The sequence below is a fragment of the Lithobates pipiens genome, unplaced genomic scaffold, assembly GCF_037356315.1.
Source record: "Lithobates pipiens isolate NorthernLeopardFrog02 unplaced genomic scaffold, aLitPip1_a1.2 Scaffold_22, whole genome shotgun sequence".
NCBI lineage: Eukaryota > Metazoa > Chordata > Amphibia > Anura > Ranidae > Lithobates > Lithobates pipiens.
In genome coordinates this window covers 307537826-307556831 of record NW_027507784.1, presented here as the reverse complement: position 1 = coordinate 307556831, position 19006 = coordinate 307537826, and the positions used below count along the sequence as shown (strand labels likewise).

The following is a 19006-nucleotide window of genomic DNA, read 5'->3' as shown; positions in this document are numbered from 1 at the left end:
CAACTTGTGTTATTTTTTTCAATCCCATTTTAATAAGGCTGTTAAGCTTGTGTAGAAGATAATTGCTTGCTTTTACTGGATGGGCCTGGAAGTTCTTTTTGTTCCAGCAGTGGGAGTTCATAAAAATCCATTAACTGCTGTTCACTGCTCTGCTCCATAAAAGTGTATTGATTTTATCCAGAGTACAAAAACAAATGCTGAATGTGCCATTACTATGAAGTTAACTTCAAGAAAAGTTAGAGGAGGAATAATGTACATATAATAGCTTTACAAAGGAAACTATAAAAAAAGACCCCCCCCCCAAACCATAATGTTTGTAAGTTTTGAAGCTAAACTCTGTGTGTGTATATATATATATGTGTATATATACTGTATATACAGTATCTCACAGAAGTGAGTACAACCCTCACATTTTTAGAAATGTTTTATTATATCTTTTCATGTGACAACACTGAAGAAATTACAATTAAAGTAAAGTAGTGAGTGTACAGCTTGTATAACAGTGTAAATTTGCTGTCCCCTCAAAATAACTCAACACACAGCCATTAATGTCTAAACTGCTGGCAACAAAAGTGAGTACACCCCTAAGTGAAAATGTCCAAATTGGGCCCAAAGTGTCAATATGTTTAGTGGCCACCATTATTTTCCAGCACTGCCTTAACCCTCCTGGGCATGGAGTTCACCAGAGCTTCACAGGTTGCCACTGGAGTCCTCTTCCCCTCCTCCATGACGACATCACGGAGCTGGTGGATGTTGGAGACCTTGTGCTCCTCCACCTTCTGTTTGAGGATACCCCACAGATGCTCAATAGGGTTTAGGTCTGGAGACATGCTTGCCCAGTCCATCACTTTTACACTCAGCTTCTTTAGCAAGGCAGTGGTCGTCTTGGAGGTTTGGGGTCGTTAACATGTTGGAATACTGCCCTGCGGTCCAGTTGCTGAAGGTAGGGGATCATGCTGTGCTTCAGTATGTCACAGTACATGTTGGCATTCATGGTTCCCTCAATGAACTGTAGCACCAAATAAGTTTGATCTCGGTCTCATCACACCACAGGACATGCATACAGTAATCCATGTCCTTAGTCTGCTTGTCTTCAGCAAACTGTTTGCAGGCTTTCTTGTGCATCATCTTTAGAAAAGGCTTCCTTCTGGGACGACAGCCATGCAGACCAATTTCATGCAGTGTGTGGCATTTGGTCTGAGCACTGACAGGATGACCTCCCACCCCTTTAATCTCTGCAGCAATCATATGTCTATTTCCCAAAGACAACCTCTGGATATGACGCTGAGCACGTGCACTCAACTTCTTTGGTCGACCATTGCGAGGCCTGTTCTGAGTGGAACCTGTCCTGTTAAACCACTTTATGGTCTTGGCCACCGTGCTACAGCTCAGTTTCAGGGTCTTGCCAATCTTCTTATAGCCTAGGCCATTTTTATTTAGAGCAACAATTATTTTTCTTTGCCATGAGGTGCCATGTTGAACTTCCAATGACAAGTATGAGAGAATGAGAGCGACAACACCAAATTTAGCACACCTGCTCCCCATTCACACCTGAGACCTTGTAACACTAACGAGTCACATGACACTGGGGAGGGAAAAACGGCTAATTGGGCCCAATTTGAACATTTTCAATTGGGGTGTACTTAATTTTGTTACCAGCTGTTTAGACATTAATGGCTTTGTGTTGAATTACTTTGAGGGAACAGCAAATTTACACTGTTATACAAGCTGTACATTGTAGAAAAGTGTAATTTCTTCAGTGTTGTCACATGAAACATGAAAAGATATAATGTGAGATACTGTGTGTTTATATATATATATATATATATATATATATATATATATATATATATATAATTACACAAATTATATATATATATATATATATATATATATATATATATTAGGGCTGCGGAAATTAATGATTAACCACTTTCAGACCGGACCATTTTGCTGGTAAATGACCAGAGGTCTTTTTACACTTTGGCACTGCGCTGCTTTAACTGGTAATTGCGCGGTCATGCAATATTGTACCCAAACAAAATTTGCGTCCTTTTCTTCCCACAAATAGAGCTTTCTTTTGATGGTATTTGATTGCCTCTGCGATTTTTATTTTTTGCGATATAAACGTAAAAAGACCGCAAATTTTGAAAAAAAATGATATTTTCTACTTTTTGTTATTAGAAAAATCCAATAAACTCAATTTTAGTCATACATTTAGGCCAAAATGTATTCAGCCACATGTCTTTGGTAAAAAAAAAGTCAATAATTGTATATTTATTGGTTTGCGCAAAAGTTGTCACATCTACAAACTAAGGTACGTTTTCTGGAATTTACGCAGCTTTTAGTTTACGACTGCCTATCTCATTTCTTGAGGTGCTAAAATGGCAGGGCAGTACAAAACCCCCCCAAATGACCCCATTTTGGAAAGTAGACCCCCTAAGGAAATTGATAAGAGGCATGTTGAGCCCATTGAATATTTTATTTTTTTGCCTCAAGCGATTGAATAATGACAAAAAAAAAATTTTTTTTTTTTTTTTACACAAAGTTGTCACTAAATGATATATTGCTCACACATGCTATGGGCGTATGTGAAATGACACCCCAAAATAAATTCTGCTGCTTCTCCTGAGTACGGGGATACCACATATGTGGGACTTTTTGGGAGCCTAGCCGCGTACGGGGCCCCGAAAACCAAGCACCGCCTTCAGGCTTTCTAAGGGCGTAAATTTTTGAGTTCACTTCTCACTACCTATTACAGTTTTGAAGGCCATAAAATGCCAAGATGGCACAAAACCCCCACAAATGACCCCATTTTAGAAAGTAGACACCCCAAGCTATTTGCTGAGAGGCATGTTGAGTTCATGGAATATTTTATATTTTGCCACAAGTTGCGGGAAAATTACAAACTTTTTTTTTTTTTTTTTTTTTTTCACAAAGTTGTCACTAAATGATATATTGCTCACACATGCCATGGGCATATGTGAAATGACACCCCAAAATAAATTCTGCTGCTTCTCCTGAGTACGGGGATACCACATATGTGGGACTTTTTGGGAGCCTAGCCGCGTACGGGGCCCCGAAAACCAAGCACCGCCTTCAGGCTTTCTAAGGGCGTAAATATTTGACTTCACTCCTCACTACCTATTACAGTTTTGAAGGCCATAAAATGCCAAGATGGCACAAAACCCCCACAAATGACCCCATTTTAGAAAGTAGACACCCCAAGCTATTTGCTGAGAGGCATGTTGAGTCCATGGAATATTTTATATTTTGCCACAAGTTGCGGGAAAATTACAAACTTTTTTTTTATTTTTTTTTTTTTCACAAAGTTGTCACTAAATGATATATTGCTCACGCATGCCATGGGCATATGTGAAATGACACCCCAAAATAAATTCTGCTGCTTCTCCTGAGTACGGGGATACCACATATGTGGGACTTTTTGGGAGCCTAGCCGCGTACGGGGCCCCGAAAACCAAGCACCGCCTTCAGGCTTTCTAAGGGCGTTACAGTTTTGAAGGCCATAAAATGCCAAGATGGCACAAACCCCCCCCAAATGACCCCATTTTGGAAAGTAGACACCCCTAAATTTAGGGGTACACTAGTGAGACTAGGTAATAAATGGCGGGTGCCCTGAAACTATAAAAAAATAACTAACCAACCAGCGTCACCTGTAACAGTTATATGGTGATCACTGGTGAAAGGGTTAACTAGGGGGCAATCAGGGGGCTTTATGCGGTAGTATATGGGGGTCCCTGGCGCTATAAAAAGCTGCGGCGAACCTAAATACCTACTTGCCTAACTAGCGTCACCTGTGACACTAATACAGCGATCAGAAAAACGATCGCTTATTAGGCTGGGTTCACACTGGAGCGATGCGGGAACGCCACGAATGCGCGGCGGGTTCCCGCATCGCATGCCTCCCGGCGGCAGTTCACACTGCCCTATGCGAACTGCTGGGAGTGTCAGTGAAATGTTACTGACACCCCCAGATCAGTTCGCATATCGCAGTGCGATCTGCAAACTCGGATCGCATGGTGTGAACACCCATGCGATCCGATTCTGCTGCGGGCCAAAAAAAGGGTCCCGTGCGAATTTGCGGCGGGTGCGGCGGGTGTGGCGGGTGCGGCGAATGGCTGAACTCGAATCGCACAGAGATCGGATGTGATTTGCACTGCAGTGCGAATCACATCCGTTCTCAAACCGCTGCAATCTGAACCCAGCCTTAGTGACACTGGCGACGGGGGGTGATCACGGGGTTAAACCTTTATTGGGGGGGTTAGGGGGGTACCTTAGAACTAAAGGGGGCTAACCCTAACTGCCCTAACAGTTATTAGTCACAAATGACACCCGCCGGGTGATCAGGGGGTTAAACCTTTATTAGGTAATAAATGGCGGGTGCCCTGAAACTATAAAAAAATAACTAACCAACCAGCGTCACCTGTAACAGTTATATGGTGATCACTGGTGAAAGGGTTAACTAGGGGGCAATCAGGGGGCTTTATGCGGTAGTATATGGGGGTCCCTGGCGCTATAAAAAGCTGCGGCGAACCTAAATACCTACCTGCCTAACTAGCGTCACCTGGGACACTAATACGGCGATCAGAAAAATGATCGCTTATTAGGCTGGGTTCACACTGGAGCGATGCGGAAACGCCGCGAATCCGCGGCGGGTTCCCGCATCGCATGCCTCCCGGCGGCAGTTCACACTGCCCTATGCGAACTGCTGGGAGTGTCAGTGAAATGTTACTGACACCCCCAGATCAGTTCGCATATCGCAGTGCGATCTGCAAACTCGGATCGCATGGTGTGAACACCCATGCGATCCGATTCTGCTGCGGGCCAAAAAAAGGGTCCCGTGCGAATTTGCGGCGGGTGCGGCGGGTGTGGCGGGTGCGGCGGGTGCGGCGAATGGCTGAACTCGAATCGCACAGAGATCGGATGTGATTTGCACTGCAGTGCGGTGCGAATCACATTCGTTCTCATAAACCGCTGCAATGTGAACCCAGCCTTAGTGACACTGGCGACGGGGGGTGATCACGGGGTTAAACCTTTATTGGGGGGGTTAGGGGGGTACATTAGAACTAAAGGGGGCTAACTCTAACTGCCCTAACAGTTATTACAGTCACAAATGACACCAATGCAAAAAAAAAAAAAAAAAAAAAAAAAATGACATTGGTGTCACTGTGACTGGGGGGCAGGGGTAATTGGGGGGGTGATCGGGGGGTAAAGGGGGGGTGTGAGTGTGCCTGGCATGTTCTACTGTGTGTGGGATGTGTTGGTGCAACTCACTGATCCGCTCTCCTCCGTGTCGGAACGAAAAATACCGACACGGAGGAGAGAATACATCACTTCCTCTCCTGTGTTTACATTACAGGAGAGGAAGTGATGTCACCGGGGATTTCTATTCGTCGGGAGCGATCGCGAGGGGGTGGCCATGAATGAATGGCCGTCCCCTCGTCCGGGATCGCTCCCGAACGAAAACCGACCGCCGCAGGCACCGGGCGGGGGCCCGATCGGGCCCCCGACCCGCGGGAGGCAAATCACGTACATGTACGTGCTTATGCCTGCCCGTGCCATTCTGCCGACGTACATCGGCGTTAGGCGGTCGGCAAGTGGTTAATTGTTAATTTTTTTGATCGATCAAAATTATTTTGATCGGTACTCAGCTCTCCGCTGGCTTCTGGGTCTTCAGGGAGTTCCATCAGAGATCCGTTGACGTCATGGACATCCAACGTCACCGGGCTCCTCCCCCCTGCCCCAGTCATTGACAGTGCCCACGCTGGACAATGGTAAAGTAATGCAATACAGCAGGCGCCTGACCGATCCAATCATGGCCTGAAAGGCTTCGACCGAGTGGGCGTATCGGCGAATTGCAGACGTGTGGCTGTAAGCCGGTTCTGTGATTGGCCGGACACGCCCCATGCTGATGATACGTGACCCTTGCTGGGAATAGACAAGCATTGGAAGGCATTATGAAGGCATTATATACAGCTTGAATCTGTATTTTAGCTTTAGATTAGGTCATGCAGAAAGAAAACACCTCTCGGTTTAGGCTTTGCTTGTGGAGCTTTCATTTCACTTCCTGTCCTTAATGTCATTTCACTATCTGTATGTGCGTTATAATTAATCGAAATTAGTAGATTAATCGATTTAAAAAAATCGATTAATTGAACACGAACATTTTAATCAGTAACAGCCCTAATGTGTGTGTGTGTATGTATATATATATATATATATATATATATATATATATATATATATTTATTTATATTGCGCACTACCCTTCCCCCGCCCAATAGACCAGCAGTCAGAGGCAGCAGTGCCTTAGCCCTTGTACACACGGTCGGACATTCCGACGGAAAATTTCTGATCGGACCATGTTATCGGATAATCTGACAGTGTGTGGGCTTTGTCCGATTGTGTGTAGAGAATTCCGACGGACAAAGTGCCACGCATGCTCAGATCAAATTCCTAGACCAAAGCTATTGGCTACTAGCCTGAACGTAGTCCCGTCCTAACAAAATAACGTCATCACGTTACGAACGATCGGATTTTCTCACAACTTTGTCCAACCGTGTGTATGCAACACAAGTTTCGGACAAAATCCGACGGATTTTGTTGTCGGAATGTCCGACCGTGTGTACAAGGGCTTAGATGGTCTCCATTTCAGATATGTGGATACAGAACAGGAGTGTCTAGGCATTAGGAGTGAACTGATGTTTTCAGTAGGCAAAAGGTAAATCATTCAGGGTACTGCCTAGTTGCAATTAACCTTTCTAAATGTGCAAACCTTCACTTCTTGAGTGCATATCTATTTTATGCCATGCTGAATTATAGATTATTTTGTCCAGCCTGTGTAACTTTCTGAGCTCAATGCAAAGATGTAATTTATCTTATTAATACAATGGCCTTTTGTATGACCAGTTGTGTGCCAGCTTGTATATTAGGTGAGATCTTGGGCATGGCATTGTGCTGCAGTGTGATGCTGAGTACCTTAAAAATTATTCATAACAAGCTTGGGGATGTTGCTGAGTGAGCACAATAGAAGAGAGGGCCTAGCAGGTAACAATTAACTGGTAGACTGTTTGGGGAGTAGATGGAAAAATTCCTGTTTAATGAGTCTTATCTCACAAGTCAGCACATTCTGAGTAAGAGTTGACACCTTGTCCTCTCACCTTTTTTTGCAGCTCATGTATACAAAGTCATACAAGGGAAACTGATATTTTTCAGTTTTCCTTAGTTTAAGAGTCTAAAAACATGACACCCCTCCATGTACGATAACACTTCCCCTGTCCATCAGTGTGACTTGTTAGCATTTATATTCCATTTTCATTTTCAAATATATGGCAAAAAATACATGAATACATGTTAGCTTAAACTAAAATATTTAGTGACTTAAATTTGCTATTACTGTATGTGGTTGAAACCATTAAAATTCAGATTTAGAATACTTTATTAATCCCAAAGGGAAATTATTATCATACAGTTACGTTCAACAAAGACAATACAAGATCACAATAAAATTACCAATAACCGCAATTTGTACTAAATAAAACAAATTAAAACTATACTCTATTAAAGCATCCATACTATTAAAATACAACATAGAATAAATAACAGAAAATCAAACTACCAAAATGCAAATAGTACACCGCTTTCTCTAGCAGCACCCCAACTAATAATTAACATAATACCAACATACTTTAAAACCTGCATAAAAATCCTGATCATAAACCAGATTAAATCGGCCTAATCGGATAAAATGCCAAGGAAAATAGTATCTGCCTCTTCAGAATTAAAGGATACATAATAACTTAATTTATGATTACAATTAAGAAGAACTTATTTTCTAATATTGGACTTATTACATAATAATATTGTTCAGTCTTCTGTTCAGCTAGCAGGTGGAGCTCTAGTCTCCTTTTTACATTATTTTACATAATGTTATTAGTTTTGAACTGTGCTAAAATATGCCCATAGCAGGGCTTCCTACATGTCTAAACCAAAGACCCAAAAAAGGAATTTGTTTCTGTCATTGGAAAATTGTTACTGGCGTGACCTAATACTTTGTGCCTACCTTAAAGGAGAGATTTATGAAAATGATCAGGGACTCCACCACTCCCCTTTGCACCTCTTGTCCACCATAAACCCTTGCACCCCTCTTCTGCCACACTTCACCTCTACATAGGGTTGCCACCTGTCCAGTTTTGACCTGGACAGTCCGGGTTTTGAATGATGTGCCCGGGTGTCCTGCTGCCTGAGACCTGGACACCAGTGCCACTTACAGTGGGTACCGCCGGGGTTCCTGTAGGGGGCCCCAGCACACAGGGGGACCCGGACAGCAGGGGGACCAGAGCAGCAGTGCTGGGGGACAATTACAGAGGAGACGGAAGGGAGAGAAAGACACCAGGTAGCCGCTGGTGCAGTAGTTTTTCTTGGAAAAAAGAGATTACGTTTGTGCAAACCTATATAGCAAAAAATTCTGATACAATCAACCTATGTGTAATAAAATTCTAATACATTCAAATTGTGTTGCCATTCAAGTTCTTATGCTGTGTCTAAAATCATGTTTATCAAAAATAAAGCAAAAATGGTGATATTATCAAACTGTTGATATTCAAGTCCATATGTGTTTAAAAAACATATGTAATAAAAATAGTGACGTCAAAAATTCATGTTGATATTTGAAACTTCCAATTCAGTGTTGACTCATAAGGGGGGGCCTCTTACCGGATAAGGTGGATCTCCAATTACAGCGATCAAACAGGCTCAGTAATATAAATATTACTTCCAAGGTACCTCCAGAACCAATGTAACACTCACTCAGGGATGGGTCATTCTGACCGTGGGTATTTCTCCTAATACACTTCCCGAATCAATGTTACTTCTGATACAGAGGACTGCTATAACATGCAATGTTTCCACACAGCATTTAAACGATCCTCCTTATTTGCCTTCATAACTTCTTTATGTACAATTCTGTAATAACCAAACAATGCGATGCGCTAACAATCTGGCGTTACTTCTGCATTGCATCTGTATGGAATAAACTGCTCGCTTTGACAGTAACAGAAGACGAGCTCCTGAAAGCTGAACTCCAGGTAGATATGAGTAAAATTGGAGCCACAGGAAACGCCAGTGAACTGTCAGATAGCCTGGGATGCTGTGACCAATCAGAGCATTTCAGAGATTTAACCACGCCTCCATAATCAGAGGCTAACAGCTCACTGGTGTTTCCCGTGGCTCAGTTTGGCCACACTCACTGTTCATTGTGGCGCACTGAGCTGCATTACTACTCTCCTTGGGGCACCCAAAAGTATCCCGGGTCTTTTACATCTTATAGTGTATACCAAAAAATATAAACATGCTGTGAGCCGCTAAAGTGTTCAGGTTTGACCTGAAAAAATTAAGGCAACCCTACCTCTACAACCCTTTTACACTGTTCACTTTTTCATCCCCCCCAACAATTCCTTTTACACTAATTACCTCTGCATCCCCCTGCACCATTTTTACACTGATTACCACTGCACCCCTCATACATTGATCAGCCCTGCATCCCTCTTACATTGTTCACTTCTGCACCCTTCAAACACTGCTCTCTCTTGCTCTAAGCTAGGAGATGCTAAGCCGGTTATTAGAAAATGCCATCACATTAGCTGTTTACTGCAGCCAAGCTATCCATGTCACTGCACTGCCTGTAACACTGTCAGGATGCCATGCTGGGGGGCAACTCATGCAAAACAGGTTCTTGACCCAATTTGGGTTGGGAACCATTCCTAAGTCTTGCCCTGGAGCTGCCTCTGTGTTAGCCCAATATGAAAGCAGTGGGTATCCAAACCCTATAATGGATTCTTCAGTCAAGGAGCAAAGCATTTTGTGCAAACTGCAGTACCTACAACAGTAACTAAGAATCTGGTTGGTGGTGGTGCTTACCTTGTGCCTTACTATATGTAGCGGCGACACTTTTGACAAAGTTAGTTTTTTCCTCAGAACAGTAAAAGGGGTTCTGAGGGTTGATTGTGCAGGTTAACTTTGGCATCAGTTTGGCTGGGCTGTGTTAGGGTTCTGCCTGGTCATGTGTACAGTTAGGTGCACATGACAGGATCAGAACTAAGCCTGGTTGGACACTTTGGGTATCAGCGTTCCTCGGAGCCAATCAGTGGGTGAGTCTGGCCCCACTGAGGAGTCTGGGGAAGGGTACTTAAGAGGCTGAAGTCACGTGTTCCGGGTCTTTTTGTTAGGCCAAAGCAGCCTGTTCCTGAAGCTGGACCGGGGTAGCCCCGTGAGGGGTTACGGGAGCGTGTGCTGTCCCGCAACGTAGTCAGTTTGACTAGCCCCATTAGACCCGCAGGGTCTGGGGTAAGAATCCATCTGTTCCTGAGTCTCGGAACCGGCTGGTCCGAGGCACAGTAACTGAGGGAGGATTCAAGGCATTAGGGTGCGCTCTCAACTTGGAGGGGCACCGCAGCCCGTGTAAGCGATCGGGGGAGGACTCTTCGGAGGAGGGCCAACAAGCTGGAATCCCAAGAAGTGCCTGGTTGCTGGGTTGTCAAGGACACTAATGGATCCACGCTTTCCCAGTACTGCCCAGGAGACAGAGAATGTTCCAGGTACTGAGGAAAGGATCCTGTTCACTTTCGGGTGCAACATGTTCAAGCTTAGAGACTTTGCAAGTTCTGGATTAAAGTGCTGACTGCCATAATTTCTGGCTAGAGATTTGTTCAGCTTTGAAACGCCCAGCTGCGAGTGGCTACTCTCTGGGTTGTATTAGAGACTTTCTAGTGATCAGCAGTTCAAGATGCCTGAGTTTTTTCACCCTTGACCTCTGTTCCCTTATGAGACTGTGTTTGTTGGATGTTACCCCTGCAAATAAAAACCTTTCTAAATGACTTTTATGGTGTCAGCGTCCAAAGTCGTTGGGTACTAACCCTGGGAACCCCTAGACCAGGAAGAACAAGCCAAGCGGAGGTAACCGGTAAGCCCAAAAATCAAGGCCGCCCCATTGAGGGTTATGGCCACTACATATATTTATTAAAAAAACAAAATACTTGTCAGGCTGGCACTTACCGAACCGATGAGTCCACTTGGGCAGAGGGTGGTCTCCCATACGTGTCCGACTTACAACCCCTGATAGAGCAGACAGGTGGCTGAGAGTGCGGAGTGGTAAGAGAGCCTGTGATATGGCTCCAGGAGCAGGAACTTGCAGGAAGCTTCCGGCAGCAGGTGTGTAGATAGGACACAGGCAAACTGGGTACAGAACAGGAGCAGAGCAGGCAAGTCCGGGTGCAGGCAGGGTACGGCAACAGGCGGGCGGCAGAGGCACAGAAGGAGCAGGCAAAAGAGAGGTCAAACAGGCCGAGGTCAGATGCAGGCAGAGGTCAGCGGTGTCAAGGAAAGCCGGGTCGTCAGGAGATAAGCGACAGGAACACAGGATACGAACAACGGGACAGGAACCGAGAAGCTGTTGATCAGGCAGCACCTGGGAGATGTCAGTGGCAGACCTAAATAGGCCGTTTGGCGTCAAGCACCGCGCACACGCGCGGGCGCGCGCGCCCCCGAACGCCGGCAGACACACCAGCGGTACCCGAAGTGCCCACCACAGCGCGCTGACGCGTACCAGCGCCAGCAGGGGCACGTGAGGGCACACACCGACGCGCACCAGCGCCCACAGGAGCGCGCAACACCGCACGCACAGGAACACGCACCCCAGCACGCACCGCAGGACATCGGCGCGCACCAACACGGGCAGCACCGCGACCAACCAGGTAACGACCCTGACAGTGCCCCCTCCCTAAGGGCAGACTCCGGCTGCCCAGGTGAGCCGATCTGGAAACCTGACGGTTCTTGAAGGCCCGCAAAAGTTCCTGAGCATGTAGATTGTCCTCGGGTTCCCAGGAGTTGTCCTCAGGTCCATAACCCTTCCACTTGATGAGGTACTGGGTTACATTACCCCTCTTCCTGTAATCAAGGATTGCTTCAACCTCAAACTCCTCTTCATTGTTCACTATAACAGGTTCGGGTGGGTCTGTGGTGCGGTCAGCAAAGGGATTTGGGGTAACGGGCTTCAGTAAGGTCACGTGAAAGACCGGGTGCACTCTAAAAGAGTCAGGCAGGTTAAGTTCATATGCCACTTCGTTTATCTTCCTTTTTACAGAAAAGGGGCCCATGAATTTAGGGCCTAACTTCTTGGAAGGACAGGCCATCTTAAGGTTGACTGTAGATAACCATACTTGGCTGCCGGGAGCCAGAACGAGTTCTCCCCGTCTCCTTTTGTCGAACGCCCGTTTATAGCATTCCTGGGACCGGGCCATGGTTTCCTTTAGGAGTTGGTTGTTTTTAGAAAAGAAGTCCAATGTCTCGGAAACTGCCGGAACAAGGCATTCTGGGACTGAGCTGGGCAAGAAGGCTGGGTGGAAGCCGTAATTGGCAAAGAACGGTGTCTGGTTGATGGCGGAGTGCAAGGAGTTGTTATAAGCAAACTCCGCCATGGGTAGTAGCGAGACCCAGTCATCCTGCGAGAAAGAAGAAAAACAGCGGATGTACTGCTCCAGGGACTGATTGGTTCTCTCCGTTTGACCGTTTGTCTGGGGGTGATAAGCGGAGGAAAAGGCCAGTTCAATTTCAAGAGACCCGCAGAGCCCTCTCCAAAACCTCGAGGTGAATTGGGCGCCTCGGTCGGAAACAATACTTGCCGGGATCCCATGCAGCCTTACAACTTCTTTGACAAAGATCTTGGCCGTCTCCATAGCCAAGGGAGTGCCCCTCATCGGGAGGAAGTGGGCCATCTTGGACAGCCTATCTACGACAACAAAGATAGTAGAGAACCCCTCGGAAAGGGGGAGTTCCACGATAAAGTCCATTGAAATCATTTTCCACGGTCTCTCAGGGACAGGTAAAGGTTTCAGTAGGCCCCAAGCCCGCGTCCGGCTGTTTTTGTTTCGGGAGCAAGTGCTGCACGAGTCCACATAGTCCTTGCAGTCCTTAAGAAGTTGAGGCCACCAAAAGGTGCGCTGAATCAGTTCGGCAGTCTTCCGGGTACCAAAGTGTCCGGCCATCTTATGGTCGTGGCAGAGTTCCAACACGTTTACCTTCAAGGCTTCAGGGACCACAATCTTGCCTTTATGCCAGAACAACCCCTCACTACAGCTGACCTTGGGACTCGGGGGCATTCCAACAGAAGCCTGTCTGATCCGGGAGATAAGGTCCCCTTGGAGGAGCAAGAAGTTCCCAGAAGGGAGAATAGTATCAGGAGGCCGAGTCTCTTCAGGGATAGAAAACATACGTGACAGGGCATCCGGCTTGACATTCTTAGAACCAGGTCTATAGGTGATATGAAATTGAAACCGGGAAAAAAAAAGAGCCCATCTGGCTTGCCGTGGTCTAAGTCTTTTGGCAGTTCTCAAATATTCCAGGTTTTTGTGGTCGGTGTAAACCAGGATGGGATGTGCAGCACCTTCCAATAGGTAACGCCACTCCTCCAGAGCCGCCTTAATGGCCAGAAGTTCTCGGTCCCCAACATCATAGTTCCTTTCGGATGATGACAGTTTGAGAGAAAAGAATGCCACCGGGAAAAGAAGGGCCGTGGCACCCTGCCGTTGGGATAACACCGCCCCCACAGCGATTTCCGAAGCATCCACTTCCAGAACGAAGGGTAAGGCTGGGTCCGGATGTTGTAGAATAGAGGCAGAGGTGAACAGCATCTTAAGTTTTTCGATGCCAGCTGTGCCTCAGGGGTCCAAGAGAATCGGGTACCCTGCCTGGTCAGTTCGGTGATGGGGGCAATAATCGCAGAGAAACCCCTGATAAATTTCCGGTAGAAGTTGGAAAAACCGACGAAACGTTGTACGCCCTTCCTGTCCACAGGTGCAGGCCAGTCCAGGATGGCAGATACTTTTTGGGGGTCCATCTTGATGCCCTCCACAGATATAACCAGGCCCAGGAATTGGATGGACTGGCGTTCAAACTCGCATTTTTCCAGTTTCGCGTAGAGCCCGTGTACCCTGAGACGAGCTAGCACACTACGGACATGTCTACGATGGTCTTCCAAGGATGAGGAAAAGATTAGGATATCATCCAGGTATGCAATTACGTATAGATCCAGGTAGTCGCGAAAGATGTCGTTGACAAAATGTTGAAAGGTTGCGGGTGCATTACACAGCCCGAAGGGCATGACAAGGTACTCGTAGTGCCCAAAACGAGTACGAAACGCTGTCTTCCACTCGTCTCCTTCTCGGATACGGATTAAATTGTAAGCTCCGCGAAGATCCAATTTCGAAAAGATGACTGCAGACCCCAGCCTCTGGAACAACTCGGGTACTAGGGGTAAAGGGTAACGGTTTTTGACAGTTATCTTATTCAATTCCCGATAGTCAATGCAGGGACGTAAGGAATGGTCCTTTTTTTCGACGAAAAAAATGCCAGCACCGGCAGGGGAAGTAGACGGACGGATAAACCCTTTCTTTAGGTTTTCGTCAATATACTCCTTCAGCGTGCCTAACTCCTGTTCCGTTAATGGAAAGATTCTCCCAAAGGGGACTTCGGTACCTGGTAACAGTTCAATAGGGCAGTCATAAGGCCTGTGGGGGGGAAGAATATCTGCGCCTTTTTTGCTGAAAACATCCACAAAGTCCTTGTAGGGTTCCGGAACGGTCTGAAGCAATTTTGGATCGACATCCAAACAGAGAAGTTGAGAGGAGTTGCATGTCGGTCGGGCCAAGCAGTGTTGTTGACAGTAATCGGAAAGAAACTTGATTTCTCCTGTGGCCCAGTTAATGCTTGGATTGTGGGCCTGCAACCAGGGTATCCCCAGGATAATTGGAAACAAGGGGGAGGAGATGGCATCCAGGCGCAGGTGCTCCTGGTGACAGGTGCCCATAGTAGCCAGCAGAGGAACAGTCTCTTGAGTGACGGGACCGGAACTAAGGGCGGAGACGTCGGCTAGATGTACAGCAAGCCCCTGAGCCTTGGGTATGAGCGAGATGTGATGGTTGGCAGCGAAAGTCGGATCGATAAAGCAGCTGCATGCTCCGGAGTCAATGATGGCTGACACTGGAAAACTCCCTCCTGGAAGCTGCAAAGTGAGGAGAAGGGCAAGGTGAGAACTGGGTTTTCGTAGAACAGAGGCACACGTGAAGGAAGAGGAAACACACTTACGTGTCTTGTTGGGGCAAGCCCTGACATAATGCCCAGGTTCACCACAGTAGAGACATAAGTTAAGGGTACGTCTGCGCTGCTTTTCTTCAGGGGTCAACGAGGGCCGGAGTAACCCGAGCTGCATTGGTTCCGGAGCTTCCAGAGTGGGAGCAGAAGAGGTAGAAGAGAACTGACCAGCAGAACTGGGAACCTTGGGGAGCACCCAGGTGGGACGGTAGTGGCTGGAGGACCTCTCCGACCGGCGTTCCCTTAACCGGCGGTCAATCTGAATGGAGAGGTTGACTAACTCATCCAGGGTTTGTGGTATTCCTACCCGTGCCAACTCATCCTTAAGGGGGTCAGAAAGTCCCATCCGGAATTGGTGACGCAAGGCGGCGTCATTCCAATCCGTGTGGGAGCTCCAACGGCGAAACTCCACTGCATAGTCCTCGGCCGCTCTGCGACCTTGTTGGAGAGAGTGTAGTGCGGCTTCTGCAGTCGCAGTCAACTGAGGGTCCTCATAGAGCTGAGACATGGCCAAGAAGAAGTTGTCAAGGCTATCCAGGGTTCCAGATTTCTGCTCCAGTAAACGATGGGCCCAGGTTTGAGGCTCGCCGGACAACAGGGATATCACAAAGCCCACCTTGGTTGCCTCTAGAGAGAATGTCCGGGGCTGCAGTGCGAAGTACAGTTCGCAGGAGTTGCGAAACGCACGATACTTGGTGCGATCGCCAGAAAACCTCTCGGGTGTAGGTACCCTTGGCTCTGGAGGAAGCATCACTACGGAGGGTGCAGATGAAAGACCGGTGGGGGAGGTTCCTTGAGGGTTAGATGAGGAGGACAAGGCTTGGACTTGCTCCTCCAACCTTGAGTAGCCATCCTGGAGACTCTTCACGGCTTGGGTCAGACCGGCCAAATGTCTGCATAACTCATCCATAGGGGAGGCCCCCTGCCCGGACTCAGTCATGGCTGCCTGATACTGTCAGGCTGGCACTTACCGAACCGATGAGTCCGCTTGGGCAGAGGGTGGTCTCCCGTACGTGTCCGACTTACAACCCCTGATAGAGCAGACAGGTGGCTGAGAGTGCGGAGTGGTAAGAGAGCCTGTGATATGGCTCCAGGAGCAGGAACTTGCAGGAAGCTTCCGGCAGCAGGTGTGTAGATAGGACACAGGCAAACTGGGTACAGAACAGGAGCAGAGCAGGCAAGTCCGGGTGCAGGCAGGGTACGGCAACAGGCGGGCGGCAGAGGCACAGAAGGAGCAGGCAAAAGAGAGGTCAAACAGGCCGAGGTCAGATGCAGGCAGAGGTCAGCGGTGTCAAGGAAAGCCGGGTCGTCAGGAGATAAGCGACAGGAACACAGGATACGAACAACGGGACAGGAACCGAGAAGCTGTTGATCAGGCAGCACCTGGGAGATGTCAGTGGCAGACCTAAATAGGCCGTTTGGCGTCAAGCACCGCGCACACGCGCGCGCCGACGTGCGCACGGGGGCGCGCGCACTCGCGGGCGCCCCCCCGAACGCCGGCAGACACACCAGCGGTACCCGAAGTGCCCACCACAGCGCGCTGACACGTACCAGCGCCAGCAGGGGCACGTGAGGGCACACACCGACGCGCACCAGCGCCCACAGGAGCGCGCAACACCGCACGCACAGGAACACGCACCCCAGCACGCACCGCAGGACATCGGCGCGCACCAACACGGGCAGCACCGCGACCAACCAGGTAACGACCCTGACAATACTGTATGTTTTATTGTATAAAGTTTTTTGAACAACCCAAGTTCTTCCCCATATTGTAATAAGTAACTGTACACATTGATAAATTGTAGGCTTTTTATAATTGATATCAAACGTGTTTCTAGTTTGTTTTAGCTATGGGGAATTATCTGAATGATGGACAGCCGAAAACGAACAGAACAACAGGTTTCAAGATCAACTTCTTGACAGAGGTATGTACCACACACCATTATTTTAAAGAAGAAAGGTAACAGCGCTCTCTGCAGGAACAACTCAATCCATACACCAGGTCCACTCACAGGTGCCAAGGCTCAATGTGTCCCAACACACCCCAATGCAACAGTAGTAAGAAGAGCCAGCAAAACTGTAATCCTTGAAGTGTTGTTTATTGGTACATCAGAGTTACAATAAAAAAATAAAGCTGACACGTTTCGGCAATAGCCTTAGTCGTAGCTAGTTTGAAACAAACATGGTCTTATCGGTTTCAAACTATCTACATGGCCTTATCGGTTTCAAACTATCTACGCGTTTCGGCAATAGCCTTAGTCGTAGATAGTTTGAAACCGATAAGGCCATGTTTGTTTCAAACTAGCTACGACTAAGGCTATTGCCGAAACGTGTCAGTTTTATTGTTTTATTGTCACTCTGATGTACCAATAAATGACACTTCAAGGATTACAGTTTTGCTGGCTCTTCTTACTACTACACCATTATTTTAGCCATGGGTTTGCATTGCGACCAGAAATGGTGCTTCCTAGCAGGAGTACAAGTAGGAACTGTTGAATCCAGAATTATAATATTGACGTGCCTCCTTGTCAGACTTATGAATGGAAAGGGACATCACTATTTCTAAATTGGATATAGACGAGAAGTAGAATCTGAATAACTGAGAGAGTGTTAGCTACTTAAAAGGTCTATGGAACCTTTCAGTACATGCATACAAGACATACATAAAAGGTCTAAGAGATGTCCCATAAGCACCTTCTTAAAGCGGGAGTCCACCGGGACTCCGCGTTTTTTTTTTTTTTTTTTTTTAAAGCCAGCAGCTACAAATACTGCAGCTGCTGACTTTTAAATAGTGACACTTACCTGTCCAGCGCGCCCGCGATGTCGGCACCCGAAGCCGATCGCTCGCTCGGCTGCCGGGTCCCGCCGCCATCTTGGGTATGGGAATCAGGAAATGGAGCCTTTCGGCTTCATTTCCCGGTTCCCTACTGCGCATGCGCGAGCCGCGCGGCGCAATCCGGACGGTCCCCGCTGCCTCTGGGAGCTGTGTGTTTCCCAGCAGGCAGCGGGGCACTTGCTGAAGGGGGCGGGCGCTTGCGGAACGGGGGCGTAACGTACGCCCCATTCCGCAGAGAGCAAGCCCGGAAGTGGGTGCAGTTACCTGGATTATCCAGGTAACTGCACCCCCCTCCCCCCTGAAAGGTGCCGATTGTGGCGCCGGAGGGGGGGGGGATTCCGATGAGCGGAGGTCCATTTTAGGGTGGACCTCCGCTTTAAGTCTTTAAAGAAAAATTTGATTGAGATTGCCATTGCTAACTTTATTTTGTAAACGATAGCTGTATGGCTGTTTGTGAGCCTAAAGCTTAAAGGAGAAGTACAGCCAAAGCTTGTTGGGCTGTACCTCTCCTGTGGATCACAGGAGTACAGTTCCTTTTGCACTCCTGTGACCCATTTTCAGCTGACAGTGGGCTGAAGCCAACTGTCAGGTGACGTCACAGAGCCTGACTAGGGTCAGCAAGATTGTGACAATGAAGTCCAGACCCACCCACATGCCTGGACCGGCATCCAGCTCAGCCTCTCAGCAAGCCACTGAGAGCCTGCCCCTCTACAACCCAGCACTCCAGTGAGCGAGGTGGGGGGTAGAGCAGAGAGCCAGTGACAGATAGTCACCAGCTCTCTGTTCAGGGAGCCCCGAGAACCGAGTGAGCTGCGTTGTTTGATCCTCTCTCACTTTCCAAGCTGACGACGGGGAAAGTGAGAAGTCCATACTTCTCTTTTAACTGAAGCACTGACCCAGAACCAGTGTGCATGTCAGGAGTTAATCTGTTTCAAGTTCTAGGTTGCAAAGTTAGGTTGAAAAGAAACAAACAAAATTTGCTCCAGTGAGGGAAAAAGTAATTCC

General features: G+C 47.5%; 1 protein-coding gene across 4 annotated transcripts in view; it reads left to right on the top strand.

Moving 5' to 3' along the window:
- The window catches only part of GRID2IP (Grid2 interacting protein), a 270139-nt gene that overhangs the window by 224990 nt on the left and 26143 nt on the right, over positions 1 to 19006 (top strand). For all 4 annotated transcript variants that reach the window (XM_077449341.1, XM_077449340.1, XM_077449343.1 and 1 more), the window contains one exon: positions 17004 to 17090. In XM_077449341.1, coding sequence (XP_077305467.1) covers positions 17004 to 17090 — 87 coding nt within the window. The remainder of the gene's footprint in view (positions 1 to 17003; positions 17091 to 19006) is intronic.